This window comes from Poecilia latipinna, unplaced genomic scaffold (assembly GCF_001443285.1).
Source record: "Poecilia latipinna isolate Pla-1442-1.1 unplaced genomic scaffold, P_latipinna-1.0 Scaffold196, whole genome shotgun sequence".
NCBI classification, from domain to species: domain Eukaryota; kingdom Metazoa; phylum Chordata; class Actinopteri; order Cyprinodontiformes; family Poeciliidae; genus Poecilia; species Poecilia latipinna.
Genome location: NW_015112812.1, coordinates 199,586 through 215,328, shown reverse-complemented (window position 1 = coordinate 215,328; position 15,743 = coordinate 199,586). Strand labels below are relative to the sequence as shown.

Sequence of the window (15,743 nt, the reverse complement as noted above, 5' to 3'; positions counted from 1 at the left end):
TCCCAGGTTTCGGGCTGATCGCTGGTTTTCAGTTGTAATAACTGAAGCTGAGCATTGATTCTAGTTCGTTCCTCTTTAGGTCCAAAGATAATAACTTCAGTTTTGTTTCTGTTCAGCTGGAGAAAGTTTTGGCACATCCACACATTTATCTGTTCTAAGCAGCTATTCAGTGATTGGATGGTTCAGAGTCACCTGGTGACATCGTGATGTAGAGCTGTGTATCATCCGCATAGTTATGGTAGTTAATCTTATTTCCTGTTATAACCTGAGCCAGTGGGAGCATATAAATATTGAAAAGAAGGGGTCCTAGGATTGAACCTTGGGGTACCCCACATGTGACCTTTGACCTCTCTGATGAGAAGTTTCCGATTGAAACAAAGAAATCTCTGTTCTTTATGTAAGATTCAAACCAGTTGAGCACTGGCCCGGAGAGTCCGACCCAACTCTCCAGTCGATTCAGTAAAATGTCATGGTCAACAGTGTCGAAAGCTGCACTGAGGTCCAACAGAACCAGCACTGTGGTTCTCCCACTGTCTATTTATATGGATGTCATTGAACACTTTGACTAGGCCGTCTCCGTGCTGTGGTGAGCACGAAAGCCAGACTGGAAGGAGTCAAAGTGATTCATTATTGTTAGGAAGTTAGTTAATTGTTTAAAAACTGCTTTTTCAATAACTTTACTGATGAATGGGAGGTTGGAGATCAGCCTGTAATTCTGCAGTAGTGATTTGTCCAGATTGTTCCTTTTCACTTCATAAATGTGGTTCATAAATGTGGTATGAAGTTTCGTACTTCATACTCTCCTGAATCATGCAATTATAAATTTTTTTTTAACGAGATTTTCTTTCCTTAATTAACTAATTGAAATTAATGCTTTAATTTTGATTTCTGCATTACTTTGTTTGTTACCAACATCTTGTGTGAAGCTCACAGATCAGGAAAAAAAAGATGCAGATTGGATCTTCAACTTTCTGACCAGCTGATCACCGATAAGGGTCAATCAAGTTGCAGATCGGGTGACTCCAGTGTGCATCTCTAGTTTCTGAGAGGACTGGTCCAAGCTTGTTTTTTTTTTTTCTGTCACCAATTATGCGAAACACAAAATGTGCAAAATGAAACGACCCTGGAGACCTTGTGTTGCTGTAAAGTGCTGAGGAACAGCATTACGTGTGGGACTGTGATGTAACAGAATATTTCTTTACATCTGTCTTAAAGCTCGTAAGCTTGAAAAATGTGTTTTGATGCTGGAACCAAAGACCAGATTCTCAAACAGTTACGACTTTTATGAAAAGCAGGGGTACAACATACAGACACTAATCAAGCTTTCGCTGTTCTGATTCATGTGTTTCCAGGGCTTTGATCTGTGGCGCTTTGAAGGCTTCGGTTAGCATGATGAAAAACAAATAGCCCCCGACAGCAACTCCAGCCTGTGTATCTGAACAAAGCATAAATCACAGAGCAGCGGAGCGCGTCTAAAAATAAGCAGCAGCTTTCTTCCTCCTGATCCACCTGCGTTTTGCAAAAATGAGCTGATTTCAACCTTTTTCTTTTTTTCAAAGGACAGTTTTGAGGCTGAAACAGCAAAATGAGTTCAAATACAAGCAGTTACGTAAGCATGTTACCGAGCATCTACACTGCTAATGTGTTGCGATGATGCTTTCTGTCCCTGTCTGCGTGTGATTTCAGTGTTGCATCTGACTGACTGTTTTTCAGATCCAGTTTGCGAATGCAGAGGACAAGCAGGAGTTCAGCAAGTTTCCAACCAAGGCGGGTCGCCGCTCGCTCTCACGCTCCATCTCACAGTCCTCCACAGACAGCTACAGCTCAGGTACTGTGGACCCCAAGGTTTCAGTACGGGCATTCGTGTTTTTATTAACACACATGCATATCACATATTATTTTGACAGACTTGCGCGTTACATCCGTTAAAGCAACACTCTGCTTCCTACTGTACATTGAGTTGAAAACGTTAAACCCCTTCAGCTTTTTCACATGTTTCACATAGAAGCCACAAATTTCAATCTTTTGTCTGGACTTTAGGTGATGGAGAAACACAAGGTAGTTACAAAGTAAGGGAAACCGATGGTAGGTCGAAAAACAGACTTCAGTTTATGATGTTAGGCTAATGGATTTGGTAAAATAAAACCATGTACTATATGCCATGTGAAGACTTCAGGTAAGTTAAGGTGATTTTATTTATATAGCATAATTTCAGTTTCTCAGGAACTGTTTGTTCTAACAAATAGGTTCGATTCGTGTTTTGGGTTGAGTGACTTGTTGAGGAAGGTGTTTGGTTAGACGAGTCCAAATGTAAATTTTTGTCTTTAATCAAAGCTACCTGTGTGAAGGAAAAATAAAAGTGCTATTTCTCACTGTGAAACTTGGTGGGGGCTGCGTCATACTGTGGGAATGCTTTTCTTTAGCAGCTACTGGGAATATGGTCAGAGCTGATTGGAAGGTGGATGGAGCTAAATACTCTGCAGGAGACCAGGAAGAATCGACACCAGGGCAGAGGTTAACCTTACTGGCAGAAAAACAACCTTAAAATAGACTGAGAACTACAATGGAATAGTTTTGTTCAAAAATATATTGATGTGTAAAATTGGCTCAGCCAAAGTCCAGACCTATTAGTGAGTTTGTGGACATATTTTAAAAACAGATGTTATTAACATCCATTCTGACTGAGTTGGAGCTATATTGTAAATAAGAATTAGCGAGAAAAGACTCTGGACTTTTCAAAGCTGATCCTTCCACTGAAAGACTTTCTGCTAAAACTGTAGGTAAATCTGGTTCTACAAAGTACTGATCCAGGTGGGCTGAGTACAAATTTACACCACTGTTTAAACCATTTGTGATTATCCTCTTATTTCACAATTCTACTCTACTTTGCATTGATTTACCACATAAAATCCCATTTAAACAAGTTAAAATTTTGTGACTGGAATGTGACAAAATGTGAAAAAAAATAATAATAATAATAAAAATAAAAAAAAGCTCACAGGGTGTGAATACTTTTACAAGGCGCTGTTAATATACACAGGTCCACACACACACACACACACACACACACACACACACACACACACACAGGAAGTGCACACAGAGGTCCTTTCTTTCTCACAATAGATGTGAAGTATAGATTTCATTATTGCCTCCGCTCGTGTGTTTTAACACAAAAGTGAGCTTTTGTGTTCTCCGTTTTCCAGCTGCTTCCTACACCGACAGCTCCGATGATGAAACCTCCCCCCGGGACAAAGCCCAGGTCAACAGCCACGGCAGCACCAACTTCTGTGTGAAGAACATCAAACAGGCTGAATTCGGACGGCGGGAAATTGAAATAGCAGAGCAAGGTGCCCACACGGATGTAACAGCTACGTAGAAGATAATATAGATTTTTCTTTGCAGAAGCTGAAACCCAAACAGTAGTTTCCTGATTAGTGTAGTTTTGAGTTTGCAGCTTTTTTTCTGCTCTGCAGTGAAAGGAGACAAAATCGTTTTGCTGTTAGGCGGTGTGCATAGTAGACTGTTTTTTAAAACTCCTAAGAACAAAGAACCAAACAAAGAAAGCAGTTTCTTATTCCTGAATATTTGCCAAAAAAAACAAAAAACAAAAAAAAAAACTGCTTACTACCACTACACGACTTTCTAATTTCACAACAGTTAAGATCCTGTCTTATTCAGTACTGATGTCATTCTGAAAACATTATTACAGATCAGTTTGTTTTTTATCGTTTCGTATGTCCTATTACTTTCAGCTCTCAAAGATGCTGTAGTCTCTCTCTTCTGTCTGCTGTGCTTCTAGCTGTTTACATTGTTCAAGGGAAATATGTGAACGTCTGACAAGTGTTTATTAGGCCTTAAATCTGCAGGGCTGTAGATGGTATGTTGCTGTTGTTCTCACAGTTTGTCATATTCCTGCCGTTCTTTTTATAACCATCTTGTAGGAAGAGATTATTATTACTTTTTTATTTAAAAAAAATGCTGTTAATGATTCACTCAGACTCTTATCTTTTCTTTATTAAAAGTACAAACGTAGCTTATATGCTCTGATTCATGTAGCATTTTTATACCACTCATCACACCAGTGTTTATCTCAGGGGTTCTCCAAGCATGTTGGAAAATACAGAATTTACTCCATCTTTAAACATTTCCAGCATTTAAAATAATGTTTCATTTACTTATTCCTTACTTGAACACCTAAAATATAAAAGTTAAAATAGATAATTTGTAGATGGTCAATTTTCATTTTTATTTTCCAAATTATAGGATATTATTTCCAATCCATAGATCTACACTTATCAGAGAGACTCCCTTAGCTGATTTTTTTATTTTTATTTTTTTATTGGAAAAAAAAAAAAAACCTTAAAATTAGTTTTCAAGAGAGAAACAAATGTTCATAGCTTTTAAGTTTTATATATTTTTGCTTTACAGACATGTCTGCCCTGATCTCGCTGAGGAAGAGAGCCCAGGGGGAGAAGCCCCTGGCCGGGGCCAAGATAGTGGGCTGCACCCATATCACTGCTCAGACAGCCGTACGTTCTGTCCTCTCGTCCTGTTCTCTGCAGGTCCAGCTGATGTTCTGTTACAGCTCACGTCTTCTAACGTTTTTTACACGTGTGCAATCCGTCATCCCCTCCTAGGTCCTGATTGAAACTCTGGTGGCCCTCGGGGCCCAGTGCCGCTGGACTGCCTGTAACATCTACTCCACTCAAAACGAGGTGGCCGCTGCTCTCGCTGAAACTGGTGAGATTCGTCCCCTCTAGAAGCTCGTGGGGCTTTTTCTATGTAATCTACTGGTTTAAAGCATGACGCTTTCTGAAATGAATCAATCACTCAACACTTTGGTAACATGAAGTCGAGATTTACTGTCCTGAACAGCAACATCATACATCATCTGAATTTTACAAAGCATATGAATAACAGAGACAAAAAACATAAGAAAACCTTTTTGTTTTTTTCTTTAGCAAACCTGCAGGAGCAACACAATCTCTTTTTCACTGTGGACATTATCTATGCGTTGTTAGAGAGAGAGTATTTTTCATATAATCACAGTCAGTAGACCAGTAATAAGCATCTGTAATTGAATGTATCGAAAGCATCCAGATAGAAACATTTTCTTTAACTTTGACTGGAGCTACAAAACAGACAAAAATTAATTTTAGATTCTTTTGTTTGTTTGTTTGTTGTTTTATTTTGTACTTTAAGTTTTGCCTCAGAACCTTTGTATAGAAGAACAGCATGAGTAAATACAGTGTGTGGGTTTGCCCCAGCTATCAAATTTGTATTCCAGGCTAAAATAAAATCCTGTTATTGTAGCGACCTGCATTTTAACGGATAGAAGTAGATAAGGTTTTACTTCATCTTAGTTGTAAGTCTGAATGAACTCTCAGTGACCTTGAAAGTTAACCGTTTCATGCTTGTGTTTGTTATCATGTAATAATCCCCCCCTAATGGGCTTCCGTCTTTGCCCGTCGTGTGTGTGTGCTGCTTCCTGCAGGTGTACCTGTGTTTGCATGGAAAGGTGAATCAGAGGACGACTTCTGGTGGTGCATCGATCGCTGTGTCAACAGCGACGGCTGGCAGGCCAATATGGTATTATGAGTGCAGTTGCATCATGACTTTTAACACCTCTCGCTCTCTGGGGCCTTCCTAAAGCTTTGACGCAGCTAACCGATCTCCTCTTTGGTTCAAATGAAAGATCTTGGACGATGGTGGAGATTTGACCCACTGGGTTTACAAGAAGTATCCCAGCGTGTTCAAGAAGGTCCGAGGGATCGTGGAGGAGAGCGTCACTGGCGTTCACAGGTGAGACAGTTTGATTGTTTTCATTTCAAGCCTCTGTCTCTGCTTCTCTTTTCCGATTTGTTCTCTGTTTTCCTGGAAAAGTTGGGCTTTACCTGAATGCATTTGCTTATAAATATTCTGACTATTGTGTCAACAGCAACAATAAGCAAGGGTGTCGTATAGGTCATGTTGGTATTGATACATGCCACTGTGGGCTTCAGAGGACTTTGCCCTTATATAACTTCGGGGAATTGGAGAAACATGACGCAGCCAAAATATACGCTTCCATAGACTCAGTTAGCCAGAGGCTCCAGAAAGCTCAGTGTCATAAAGACGGGCGTCTCGCTTTCGTTGGATATGATCAAAGGTGTCATGTGACCCGATTGGCCTAAACGCACTTCCTGCTGTGTCTTTTCAGATTGTATCAGCTGTCTAAGGCGGGTAAGCTGTGCGTCCCTGCGATGAATGTGAACGACTCGGTTACGAAGCAGAAGTTTGACAACCTCTACTGCTGCCGCGAATCTATTCTGGATGGGTGAGCAAGATTAGAACGTTTTAAATATTTACAGTAGGTCGTATAAAAAGACCCGTGGGCTTTTTTCACACTGTCTAACATTAATCAGACTAATCTTTTTCCTGTTAAAAGATGTTCGGATTACCAAAATAAAATTCGTTTTAAGTGCAAGAATAATATAGTAGGAGGGGTATTATTTGTTTTTATTTACTAAAATTGACAGGTTTCACGCTTTTACCATACACATCTTTTCATTTCTGCCCAAAAACACTCAATGAGAGTACGGTCATAGCTTTTTGACAGCCATCTCAAAACATTGACCTTGTCAATGCCAGGCTGTAGATGTTTCTTCAATGTTTCCACATATTGTTCTTTTCCCAATATGAAATATGTGTGTAGATTTTAAAGAAACTAGGAAAGATCTTCTCACATTATTGTGACATTTAGTAAATAGAAATATTTTTTAGAACTATAACCGACCTAAAACAGGAAACATTTAGTCTGCTTTAATGTCCGATAGTGGAGACAAAAGAGCAATGTTTCTTTTGACATCGTCTTTAATGTACTGCTTCCGTTTTTTTCTTTTTTTAAATGATGTAAAATAATAAATTAAAGATGGTCCTGAATGATTGTTTTTACTTTTTCTCTGATAGCTTGAAAAGGACCACGGACATAATGTTTGGAGGCAAACAAGTGGTTGTGTGTGGTTATGGGGAGGTGAGTCATTCCTATATTTAAAAAAAAAAAACACAAAACAAACAAGGGACAAAAGCTTTTACTTGAAATGATTGAATTTCCACTGGTGCAGCTGACCTTTTTATTCCACTGCTTTGTGATCTGTAGGTGGGAAAAGGCTGCTGCACTGCTCTCAAAGCCCTCGGCGCCATTGTGTGCATCACAGAGATTGACCCCATCTGTGCTCTGCAGGCATGGTGAGTCACTGCACATTACCGATCGGCCCTCCTCCATCAATAAATGTGCGCCACTAGAATTTCTGTGCTTGTGCACTGAATTAGCTGCGATGCTAACCGGTGCATTATTATGTCGTCTTTTAATCCGCTCACTTTCCTCTCTTGCGTAAGCAAAATACTGAGATCTGCTTTGTGTGTCCGCACAGTATGGACGGATTTCGAGTGGTCAAGCTGAGCGAGGTCATCCGGCAGATGGACGTGGTGATAACTTGCACTGGTACGGAGCCCCACGCAGTGACAGGCGTTACTTCTGCTTTAATGGCCACAGCGTTGGCCATGTGCAAATTGTGTGTCTCGTTTTAAATATCATTCCCCTTTGAATTCAGGGATTTTCTTCAGAGGTCACCGGTTTCCGTTTGTTTATTTGCAGGGAACAAGAACGTTGTTTCCAGAGAGCATCTTGACCGAATGAAAAATGGCTGCATTGTCTGCAATATGGGACATTCCAATACAGAGATCGATGTGGTAATTTCATTGTTTTTCTATTATTTATTTATGGAAAGTTCCCATAAAAAAAAACAAAAAAAAAAAACGTGCCTGTTTTAAGCACAAGTTGGCAGGCATTCACACACTTTCATGGGGGAAAAACCCCTATTATGTTCTTTATTCTTATAATCCTGTGAGCTTTGCAAATATGCCTTCATGTTTTATTCCTCGCTGGAATTTATCACAGTTATAAAGCTCCTGATTTAGAAATTAGGGTGATTAGAGGTAAAGAGGTTAAGCTCCATCTATTATTAAAGGTGAGGAATTTGGAATATGACCTTTTAACTGGCTTAGTTTCTCAGCCCAATATTTCTATCTTTCCTTTTTACTACCTGAGTGACAAACTGTTACTTGATTTGAATAATTTAAGAGCAGGCATCGGCCAACACCAAGTCATGGTCTGCTGCTTCATTAAACATAATAAAATGAATGCCATGTTCACTGAATACATTAAAAATACTTATTTACACAGCTATTTTTTGAGGTTGTTCTATTTATGACTGAAAGCTGCAGATATTTTATCCCATCCAGAGTTTTCTCAGGTCAACCTTTCTCAGTTTGGTTAAGAAAGTTACTGTAATGTTCCTCCAACACATTACATGAAATAGATTTGTTTCATAATATATATCTGATTCAAAATTATAGCTACAGTCCTGATTCTGCTGAAAATGTCTCAGCAGAAGCAGAGTAAAACAAACCAGAGCGGTTTGTTTTACTCTCTGTTTACGTCCCATTGTTAATAATTTAGCTTGTAATATAATCCATGATGATTGCAGTTAATTTTATACAGACAAAAAACATACATACATACATTGTTTTTAGAGTTGTACAATTAGAAGGCCATTACTGAGAATGCCCTCAGCACAGCGCCCTCTGCTGCACAGTGTCTTTTCATGCTTGAGGGAAGCAGGGAACATCATGTTACAGACACAGTGAGCCTCTAAGGAGCTGATGCGGCTTCTCTCCGTTTCCCACTGTGAACATCAAAGTGAAAGCTTAAAAAGCCGTAGATGCGAAGCGAAAAACCCAGAGTCAATCAACAAAATAATGTGCACGGAATCAGCTGCGCACGTGAATATCGCCCACACCTCAACTTGTGTAGCGTGGAGTGAAGAAAATCAGACAGGAGACCATCATCGGGTACCGGGAGTAGAATATCATCCTGATACCTGTTATTATATATTTGATCTGTTATCTGATCTGATTCGGTACTGAATAGACACTGATGGGTAAATGATCAAATGGTTACATTTCCTTGTTCCCCCAGAAAGGCCAAGGCTTTGATTTTCATGTGATTTTACGTCATATTACCACCATTCTAAACAGGGTGAACGCTCATCTTTTCATCCACATGTGATAGAAAACCAGCACAGTCAAACTCATGTTTGGTTGCAGATGACTTTTAATTATTCCCTTCTTAATTATTATTTTTTGTGTGCGTGTATTTTCCATTGTGCTCTTCAGGCGAGCCTACGCAGCCCCGAGCTGACCTGGGAGAGGGTTCGCTCTCAGGTCGACCACATCATCTGGCCAGATGGGAAAAGGGTCATTGTGCTGGCAGAGGTAAAGTCGCAGGACAAGTCCACAGTAAAACCTCACTGTTCTTGACATACGTCAGACTCTACTTCTATTTTATTTAGTTTGTTTACTTGAACGTATGATAAAGGCTCTGTGTGCGTTCCGGTTCTCCTCAGGGTCGTCTTTTAAATCTGAGCTGTTCTACAGTGCCTACGTTCGTGTTGTCCATCACTGCTACTACTCAGGTCGGCTATATTGCAGTACAATGTTTGCAAGTGTCGCTGTAAAAGTCTTACATCTGCTGTTGGCCCTGTGTTGTCTGTAGGCTCTCGCCTTGATTGAGCTGTACAACGCTCCAGAAGGACGATACAAACAAGACGTTTATCTTCTGCCCAAGAAAATGGGTAGGAGTTTGCCTACATCCTGCTCCCTGCTGCCACCTTATGACTCCCCGAAGGGTTTACAGCATTTATTTACTGGAGCTGAGGATGATGCCCTCTTTATCTATAATGAATTACTCTCTGTCTCTTTTCCAAGATGAGTACGTGGCCAGTTTGCACCTGCCCAACTTTGATGCCCACCTGACAGAGCTGTCCGATGAGCAGGCTAAGTACATGGGGCTGAACAAGAACGGCCCGTTTAAGCCAAATTATTACAGGTTGGGGTCAGTTTATGATTTCCCATGATTACGCTTTATTATAATACCAACAAAGAAATCCATTAACACTTTCTTTACTTCTACAGGTACTAATAAAGATGTCTGCTACTCAGCGAAACGTTGCCCTGGGATAAACAGAGATATCTATTTTATTTTCTAAACTACTGCAAAACGGAGGAATTATTTTACTTATGCTGAATGTAACTTATTAATAGCACCTTAGGAGTAGATCTAATTATTTCAGGATAAGACATATATATAGAGAACTTATAATATATAATGAACTAACATTGGTCTGTCTTGTATTCAGAGAGCATCCTACTTGCATGCATTGATGTTTCCGTGTATTTAGTTGTTAATGAGTTTTTGTTTCCTGATCACAGAGCTGTTGATTTGTTCGTTTACTCTATTTGACGCACAGTGCCAAACGATGGCCGTTTCTGTTTCGTTTGTCAGTGGTGTGGAGAATTTATGGGCACATTCTTTCAACCGGAGTTTAGGCTGAGCCAAAGCAAGCTCTGTGACGGCATGCACATTATCTTAGTAGTTTTGTACGCATGAAAGCATTTTTGAATGCTACCTGCACATAAGCCCTAAAAGGTAACATCCACTAGATCATGAAGTATATATATATAAAAAATTTGTTTATATGCATTTTTTTGTAACAATACAACCATATTTTTATTGGGATTTTTTTGACGAGGTAGTTGAAGAATACAGGATTTTCCAAACGCTCACAAATAAAAATCTGAAGAGTCTTACATCCAGCAGTTTTCTTCTCCACTGAATCAAAGCTTTGTTTAACCGTCTTCTACTCAATTTAGAGCTGCGTGTCTTTAGAGACTAACGTTTTGTCCATTCCTCTTTGCAAACTTATTCAAACTTATTCAGATTGGATGGAGGCCTCTACTCAATTTAGAGCTGCATGTCTTTAGAGACTAACGTTTTGTCCATTCCTCTTTGCAAACTTATTCAAACTTATTCAGATTGGATGGAGGCCTTTGGTTCAGATTTCATTGTAGCTCTGGTTGTTTAGGCTGAAAGGCAAACCTCCTCCCCCGTCTCAAACTTGCTGCCTCCCGTTTCCTTTCCGGACTCCCATATTAACTCTGACCAAATATAAGTGCTTGATTCACTTTTTCAGATTTTTATTTGTAAAACAAATAGGAAAAATTTTAAACAATGAATGTTTTTTTTTTCTCACTCCACAAATATGCTGCTGTGTGTTGCTTTATCAAATGAAATCCTTTGACATTTTTGGTTGAAACGTAAAAAAAAAAGGTGAAAAAGCTTCAAGGATGTGAATACTTTTTTAGAGCACTGCAAATCAACCTTATGATTAAAAGAAGTTTAACAAAAGAAAAAATAACAGGAATAGTTTGTTTTGACACATGATGTGTTAAAAATAAAGGCTTTACAAATTCCTGAAGGGAACTTGGGAAAAACCTGAAGAGTAAAGCCACAAGAACTCTCTCAATAAATGATAGCTCCACTCATTTATTTCCAACTTTCCATTTGCTCTGTCACATTCCAGTCCTGATCTCTGTCACTGTAAAAACCTTTTGCCTGAATGATGCCTTTTAAGGCCGTGGTATGAATGTGCCTTTTTGATTTTTTTTTTATAACCCTGTATTCAAAGAGGTTGGGACACTGTTTTAAATGGAAGAAAAATACACCATTTTTTTCCTTCTCCAGAAAGAGTAATTTCTTTCTTTCCGGTTAAGAATTATTATTTTTATTGGAACAAATAAAAGACAAACTTTTCTGTCTGTGAGAATCAAATGCTGGCAGCACAGAAACCTAATTTGAACAGTTAGATTTTATTTCCATTAAAACTTTAGACCCAAAGTTTTAATGGGTTTTAGTATCTGCACTATTTGCTCCAATTTGGAAATCCCACGAGTGTCCGAACTTGTTTTGAAACAGGTTTTCTATACCAACCATCAGCGCTGACCTTAATTTAGTGAATCGTCGTTCCTTTTTTAACAACACCTACTTAAATGTAACGTCTTCCTTCCACTGCTTATGGTACTAATTGTAACTTTAACATACGAGATGTATTTTAAGAAAAATAATGAACTTCATGTCTGGCATATGATTGTCACTGTCTTAATTTGATTCAACTGTCACCTTAATTAACATTTTATGTGATTAAAATAACATTAAGTGTGTACTATGTATGTAAATTCATGCATTAAATCAGCAATAAAGCAAAGCTTTTTAACTGACTTTAAAAGTGTGGAGTTTTTTTTTTTTTATGTGTGTGTGTGGAGAATGAGTAATTTTAGAGATAAAAGACAGAGTTGAAGACAGCAAGAACTTCCTCCTGGCTTCCAGAATGAGCCTTACCGCTACATTCCCTGCATTGCTTTCCTCTCAGTCAGCCCTGCTGGCTGGGCGTCAAACTGCTCTCCCTCTCTAGAATATTCACACACTCTCTCGCGCTCCAGGCTAGCTGCATTAGTTTCTAATATTATCAGTTTCCTCACTGGGCCTGAAGGAGGAGGAGGGGTCACTGGGAGCCTTCTGGAAACCCGGGTGTTACTATATAAGCAACGGGCCTGATTCAATCCAGGCACTAGTTTCAGAAGAAACACCTGACGGCAGAAGCTGACTAGAAACGAGACTCGCAGGGGAAATCCTTCCTAACTCTAACCTTTTCATCAACGAGGAGATCACCACTGGCTGTAAGTAGCTGGACTTCTACTGTTTAAATAGTCCAAAACATGTCATTGAAAACGCTTGGAGAATGAAAAGGAAGGGAGTGGTTATTTCAGTCGGTTTATCTTTTTATTAAAATGCTTTAAAATATCTGTTAATTATGTTGAAAGAAAACTGTGTGAAGGTTTATCTCTCTTAATTTCTTTGAGTTGGTTCAAATGAGACATGCTGAGTGTTACTCTTTAAGTCTGCATCTAGCAATGAGCCATAGAAAATGGAAGTCAAATATTTTGATGTGAAAACACACAATTTGCTCCATAAAATCTATTACAAATATGCTAAAGGTAACAGTTTGAACTGTGGCATCAAACTTAGAGGATGAAACTCCTTTTGCTTTATGAGGAGAAAGAAATCTAAAAAGGATAAGAAACAGAAAACAGTCCAGTGAAAGACAGACACTAACATTAACCAGTTAACACATCACTGCAGAAATGCTGTTTCCCTGTCGTCAAACAGGCATATCTATTGAATTATACGTCTGAGTTAAGTGGCAAAAAGAGGTCAAGTATAAAGACTGTTATGAAAATGTACCACAATTAGGTGCCATTACTCAAGACAGTTAGAAAAGGTACATACTGTACATGTAAAGAAACTCAGCCTACAATATGTTCTTCATTTCTGAAAAGGCAGAGGCCTATAAATTGTAGTCAGAACAGAAATACAGATGGGGCATTAAGGTCACATTTCAAGACCTCTTCTGGGCAACACTGACCCTCCTCCATTCAGTTCAATGTTTAAGTCGTCGCTCGATGATCCAAACATGTTCCTAGCTATACTGAAATGTGAGTCGTATTAGTCACATGTATCAGAGTGTTGAATGACTTTCAAACAGCCTGGGGAGATGATTCAAAGCTGCACTGTTGGTGTTAAAAAGATAAAACTACAGGCCAACTTTTCTGAAACTGATAAATGAATGCTGAGCACAAACGGGTTTTCTTTTATCAGCATTAGTGATCCTAACAGTTTCCCTTCACTTTGAAGGCTTTCATCAAAGAGTACCCGTAAAATAAAATTATTTTCATTCTGATTCTATCTAGGTTCATCTCAACCAGCAAGATGTCATCAGCTAAAGGAATATCCATTGGCATCGATCTGGGCACCACCTACTCTTGTGTCGGGGTCTTCCAGCATGGAAAAGTGGAAATTATTGCCAATGATCAAGGCAACAGGACAACTCCCAGCTACGTGGCCTTTACTGACACAGAGAGGCTCATCGGAGATGCTGCCAAGAACCAAGTTGCCATGAACCCCACCAACACAATCTTTGATGCCAAACGGCTCATTGGAAGAAGGTTTGATGACCTGGTGGTCCAGTCTGACATGAAACTCTGGCCCTTCAAGGTGATCAACGACAACGGAAAGCCCAAAGTCCAGGTGGAATATAAAGGAGAAATTAAGACATTCTGTCCTGAAGAGATTTCCTCGATGGTCCTGGTTAAAATGAGAGAAATAGCCGAGGCCTTTCTGGGACAGAGGGTGTCGAATGCGGTCATCACAGTGCCAGCTTACTTTAATGATTCCCAAAGGCAAGCCACAAAGGATGCTGGAGTGATCTCCGGACTAAATGTTCTCCGCATCATAAATGAGCCCACAGCGGCAGCCATTGCCTACGGCCTTGACAAAGGCAAAAGAGGAGAGCGCAACATCCTCATCTTTGATCTTGGTGGAGGCACTTTTGACGTGTCCATCCTGACCATTGAGGACGGCATATTTGAGGTGAAAGCCACAGCCGGGGACACACACCTTGGTGGGGAGGATTTTGACAACCGAATGGTCAGCCACTTTGTGGAGGAGTTTAAAAGAAAGCACAAGAAGGACATCAGCCAGAACAAGAGAGCGGTGAGGAGACTGCGCACAGCTTGCGAGAGAGCAAAGAGGACCTTGTCCTCCAGCACTCAGGCAAGCATTGAGATTGATTCACTCTTTGAGGGCATTGACTTTTACACCTCAATCACAAGGGCACGCTTCGAGGAGCTCAACTCGGACCTCTTCAGGGGAACACTGGAGCCAGTTGAGAAGGCCCTACAAGATGCTAAGCTGGATAAATCCAAGATCCACGAAGTTGTCCTAGTTGGTGGCTCTACAAGAATCCCCAAAATCCAAAAGCTCCTGCAGGACTTCTTCAATGGTAGAGAGCTAAACAAGAGCATCAACCCTGATGAGGCGGTGGCCTATGGTGCAGCCGTCCAAGCTGCTATCCTCATGGGTGACACCTCAGAAAATGTCCAAGATTTACTGCTCCTGGATGTGGCTCCCTTGTCGCTGGGCATTGAAACAGCCGGTGGCGTTATGACACCTCTTATCAAGCGAAACACCACCATCCCCACGAAGCAGACTCAGATCTTCTCCACGTACTCAGATAACCAGCCAGGAGTCTTGATTCAGGTTTACGAGGGTGAGAGAGCCATGACAAAGGACAACAATCTCCTGGGGAAGTTTGAGCTCTCTGGTCTTCCTCCTGCTCCCAGAGGCGTGCCACAGATTGAAGTTACCTTTGATATCGACGCCAACGGCATCCTAAACGTGTCCGCCGTTGACAAAAGCACGGGCAAAGAAAACAAAATCACAATCACCAACGACAAGGGCCGACTCAGCAAGGACGAGATCGAGAAGATGGTGCAGGACGCAGACAAGTACAAGGCAGAGGATGACCAGCAAAGAGAAAAGGTCGCGGCAAAGAATTCCCTGGAGTCCTACGCTTACCACATGAAGAGCAGCGTCGAAGACGACGCCTTGAAAGGCAAAATCAGTGAGGAGGAGAAAAAGCTGGTCATTGACAAATGCAACCAGACAATTTCCTGGCTGGAGAACAACCAGCTGGCAGAGAAGGAGGAGTATGAACATCAGCAGAACGAGCTGGAGAGGGTGTGCAAACCTGTCGTGGCAAAGTTATATCAAGGTGCAGGGGCAGGATGCTCCAGCAGTCAGGCTGGAGGAACCTCTCAGGGCCCCACTATCGAGGAGGTTGACTAGAACTATGAGCTGCAGCATCTCACTGCTGGATAAAGATTTCTGACTTATGTTTGGTTTCTGGAAAAAAAATGTTTTTTCATTGTTTCTATGCATATTTATAATAAACATGTTAAAAAAA

General features: G+C 40.3%; 2 protein-coding genes across 4 annotated transcripts in view; both read left to right on the top strand.

The window, feature by feature from the left end:
* The window catches only part of ahcyl1 (adenosylhomocysteinase-like 1), a 21,899-nt gene extending 11,852 nt beyond the window's left edge, over positions 1–10,047 (top strand). For all 3 annotated transcript variants that reach the window (XM_015030936.1, XM_015030935.1, XM_015030937.1), the window contains 16 exons: positions 1,714–1,828; positions 3,207–3,350; positions 4,432–4,532; positions 4,641–4,743; positions 5,498–5,592; positions 5,699–5,805; positions 6,203–6,319; positions 6,952–7,015; positions 7,142–7,230; positions 7,416–7,486; positions 7,640–7,734; positions 9,220–9,318; positions 9,450–9,518; positions 9,599–9,677; positions 9,811–9,931; positions 10,018–10,047. In XM_015030936.1, coding sequence (XP_014886422.1) covers positions 1,714–1,828; positions 3,207–3,350; positions 4,432–4,532; positions 4,641–4,743; positions 5,498–5,592; positions 5,699–5,805; positions 6,203–6,319; positions 6,952–7,015; positions 7,142–7,230; positions 7,416–7,486; positions 7,640–7,734; positions 9,220–9,318; positions 9,450–9,518; positions 9,599–9,677; positions 9,811–9,931; positions 10,018–10,024 — 1,476 coding nt within the window. In that variant the 3' untranslated portion in view covers positions 10,025–10,047. The remainder of the gene's footprint in view (positions 1–1,713; positions 1,829–3,206; positions 3,351–4,431; positions 4,533–4,640; positions 4,744–5,497; positions 5,593–5,698; positions 5,806–6,202; positions 6,320–6,951; positions 7,016–7,141; positions 7,231–7,415; positions 7,487–7,639; positions 7,735–9,219; positions 9,319–9,449; positions 9,519–9,598; positions 9,678–9,810; positions 9,932–10,017) is intronic.
* Positions 10,048–12,396: 2,349 nt separating this feature from the next.
* Positions 12,397–15,743, top strand: hspa1b (heat shock protein family A (Hsp70) member 1B). Its single transcript, XM_015030934.1, has 2 exons — positions 12,397–12,618; positions 13,690–15,743. Exon 2 carries the CDS (start codon positions 13,709–13,711, stop codon positions 15,623–15,625), a length of 1,917 nt encoding a protein of 638 aa, XP_014886420.1. The 5' UTR covers positions 12,397–12,618; positions 13,690–13,708; the 3' UTR covers positions 15,626–15,743.

Coding starts and splice junctions, on each gene's coding strand:
- hspa1b (XM_015030934.1), top strand. CDS start 13,709: ATGTCATCAGCTAAAGGAATATCCATTGGCATCGATCTGGGCACCACC.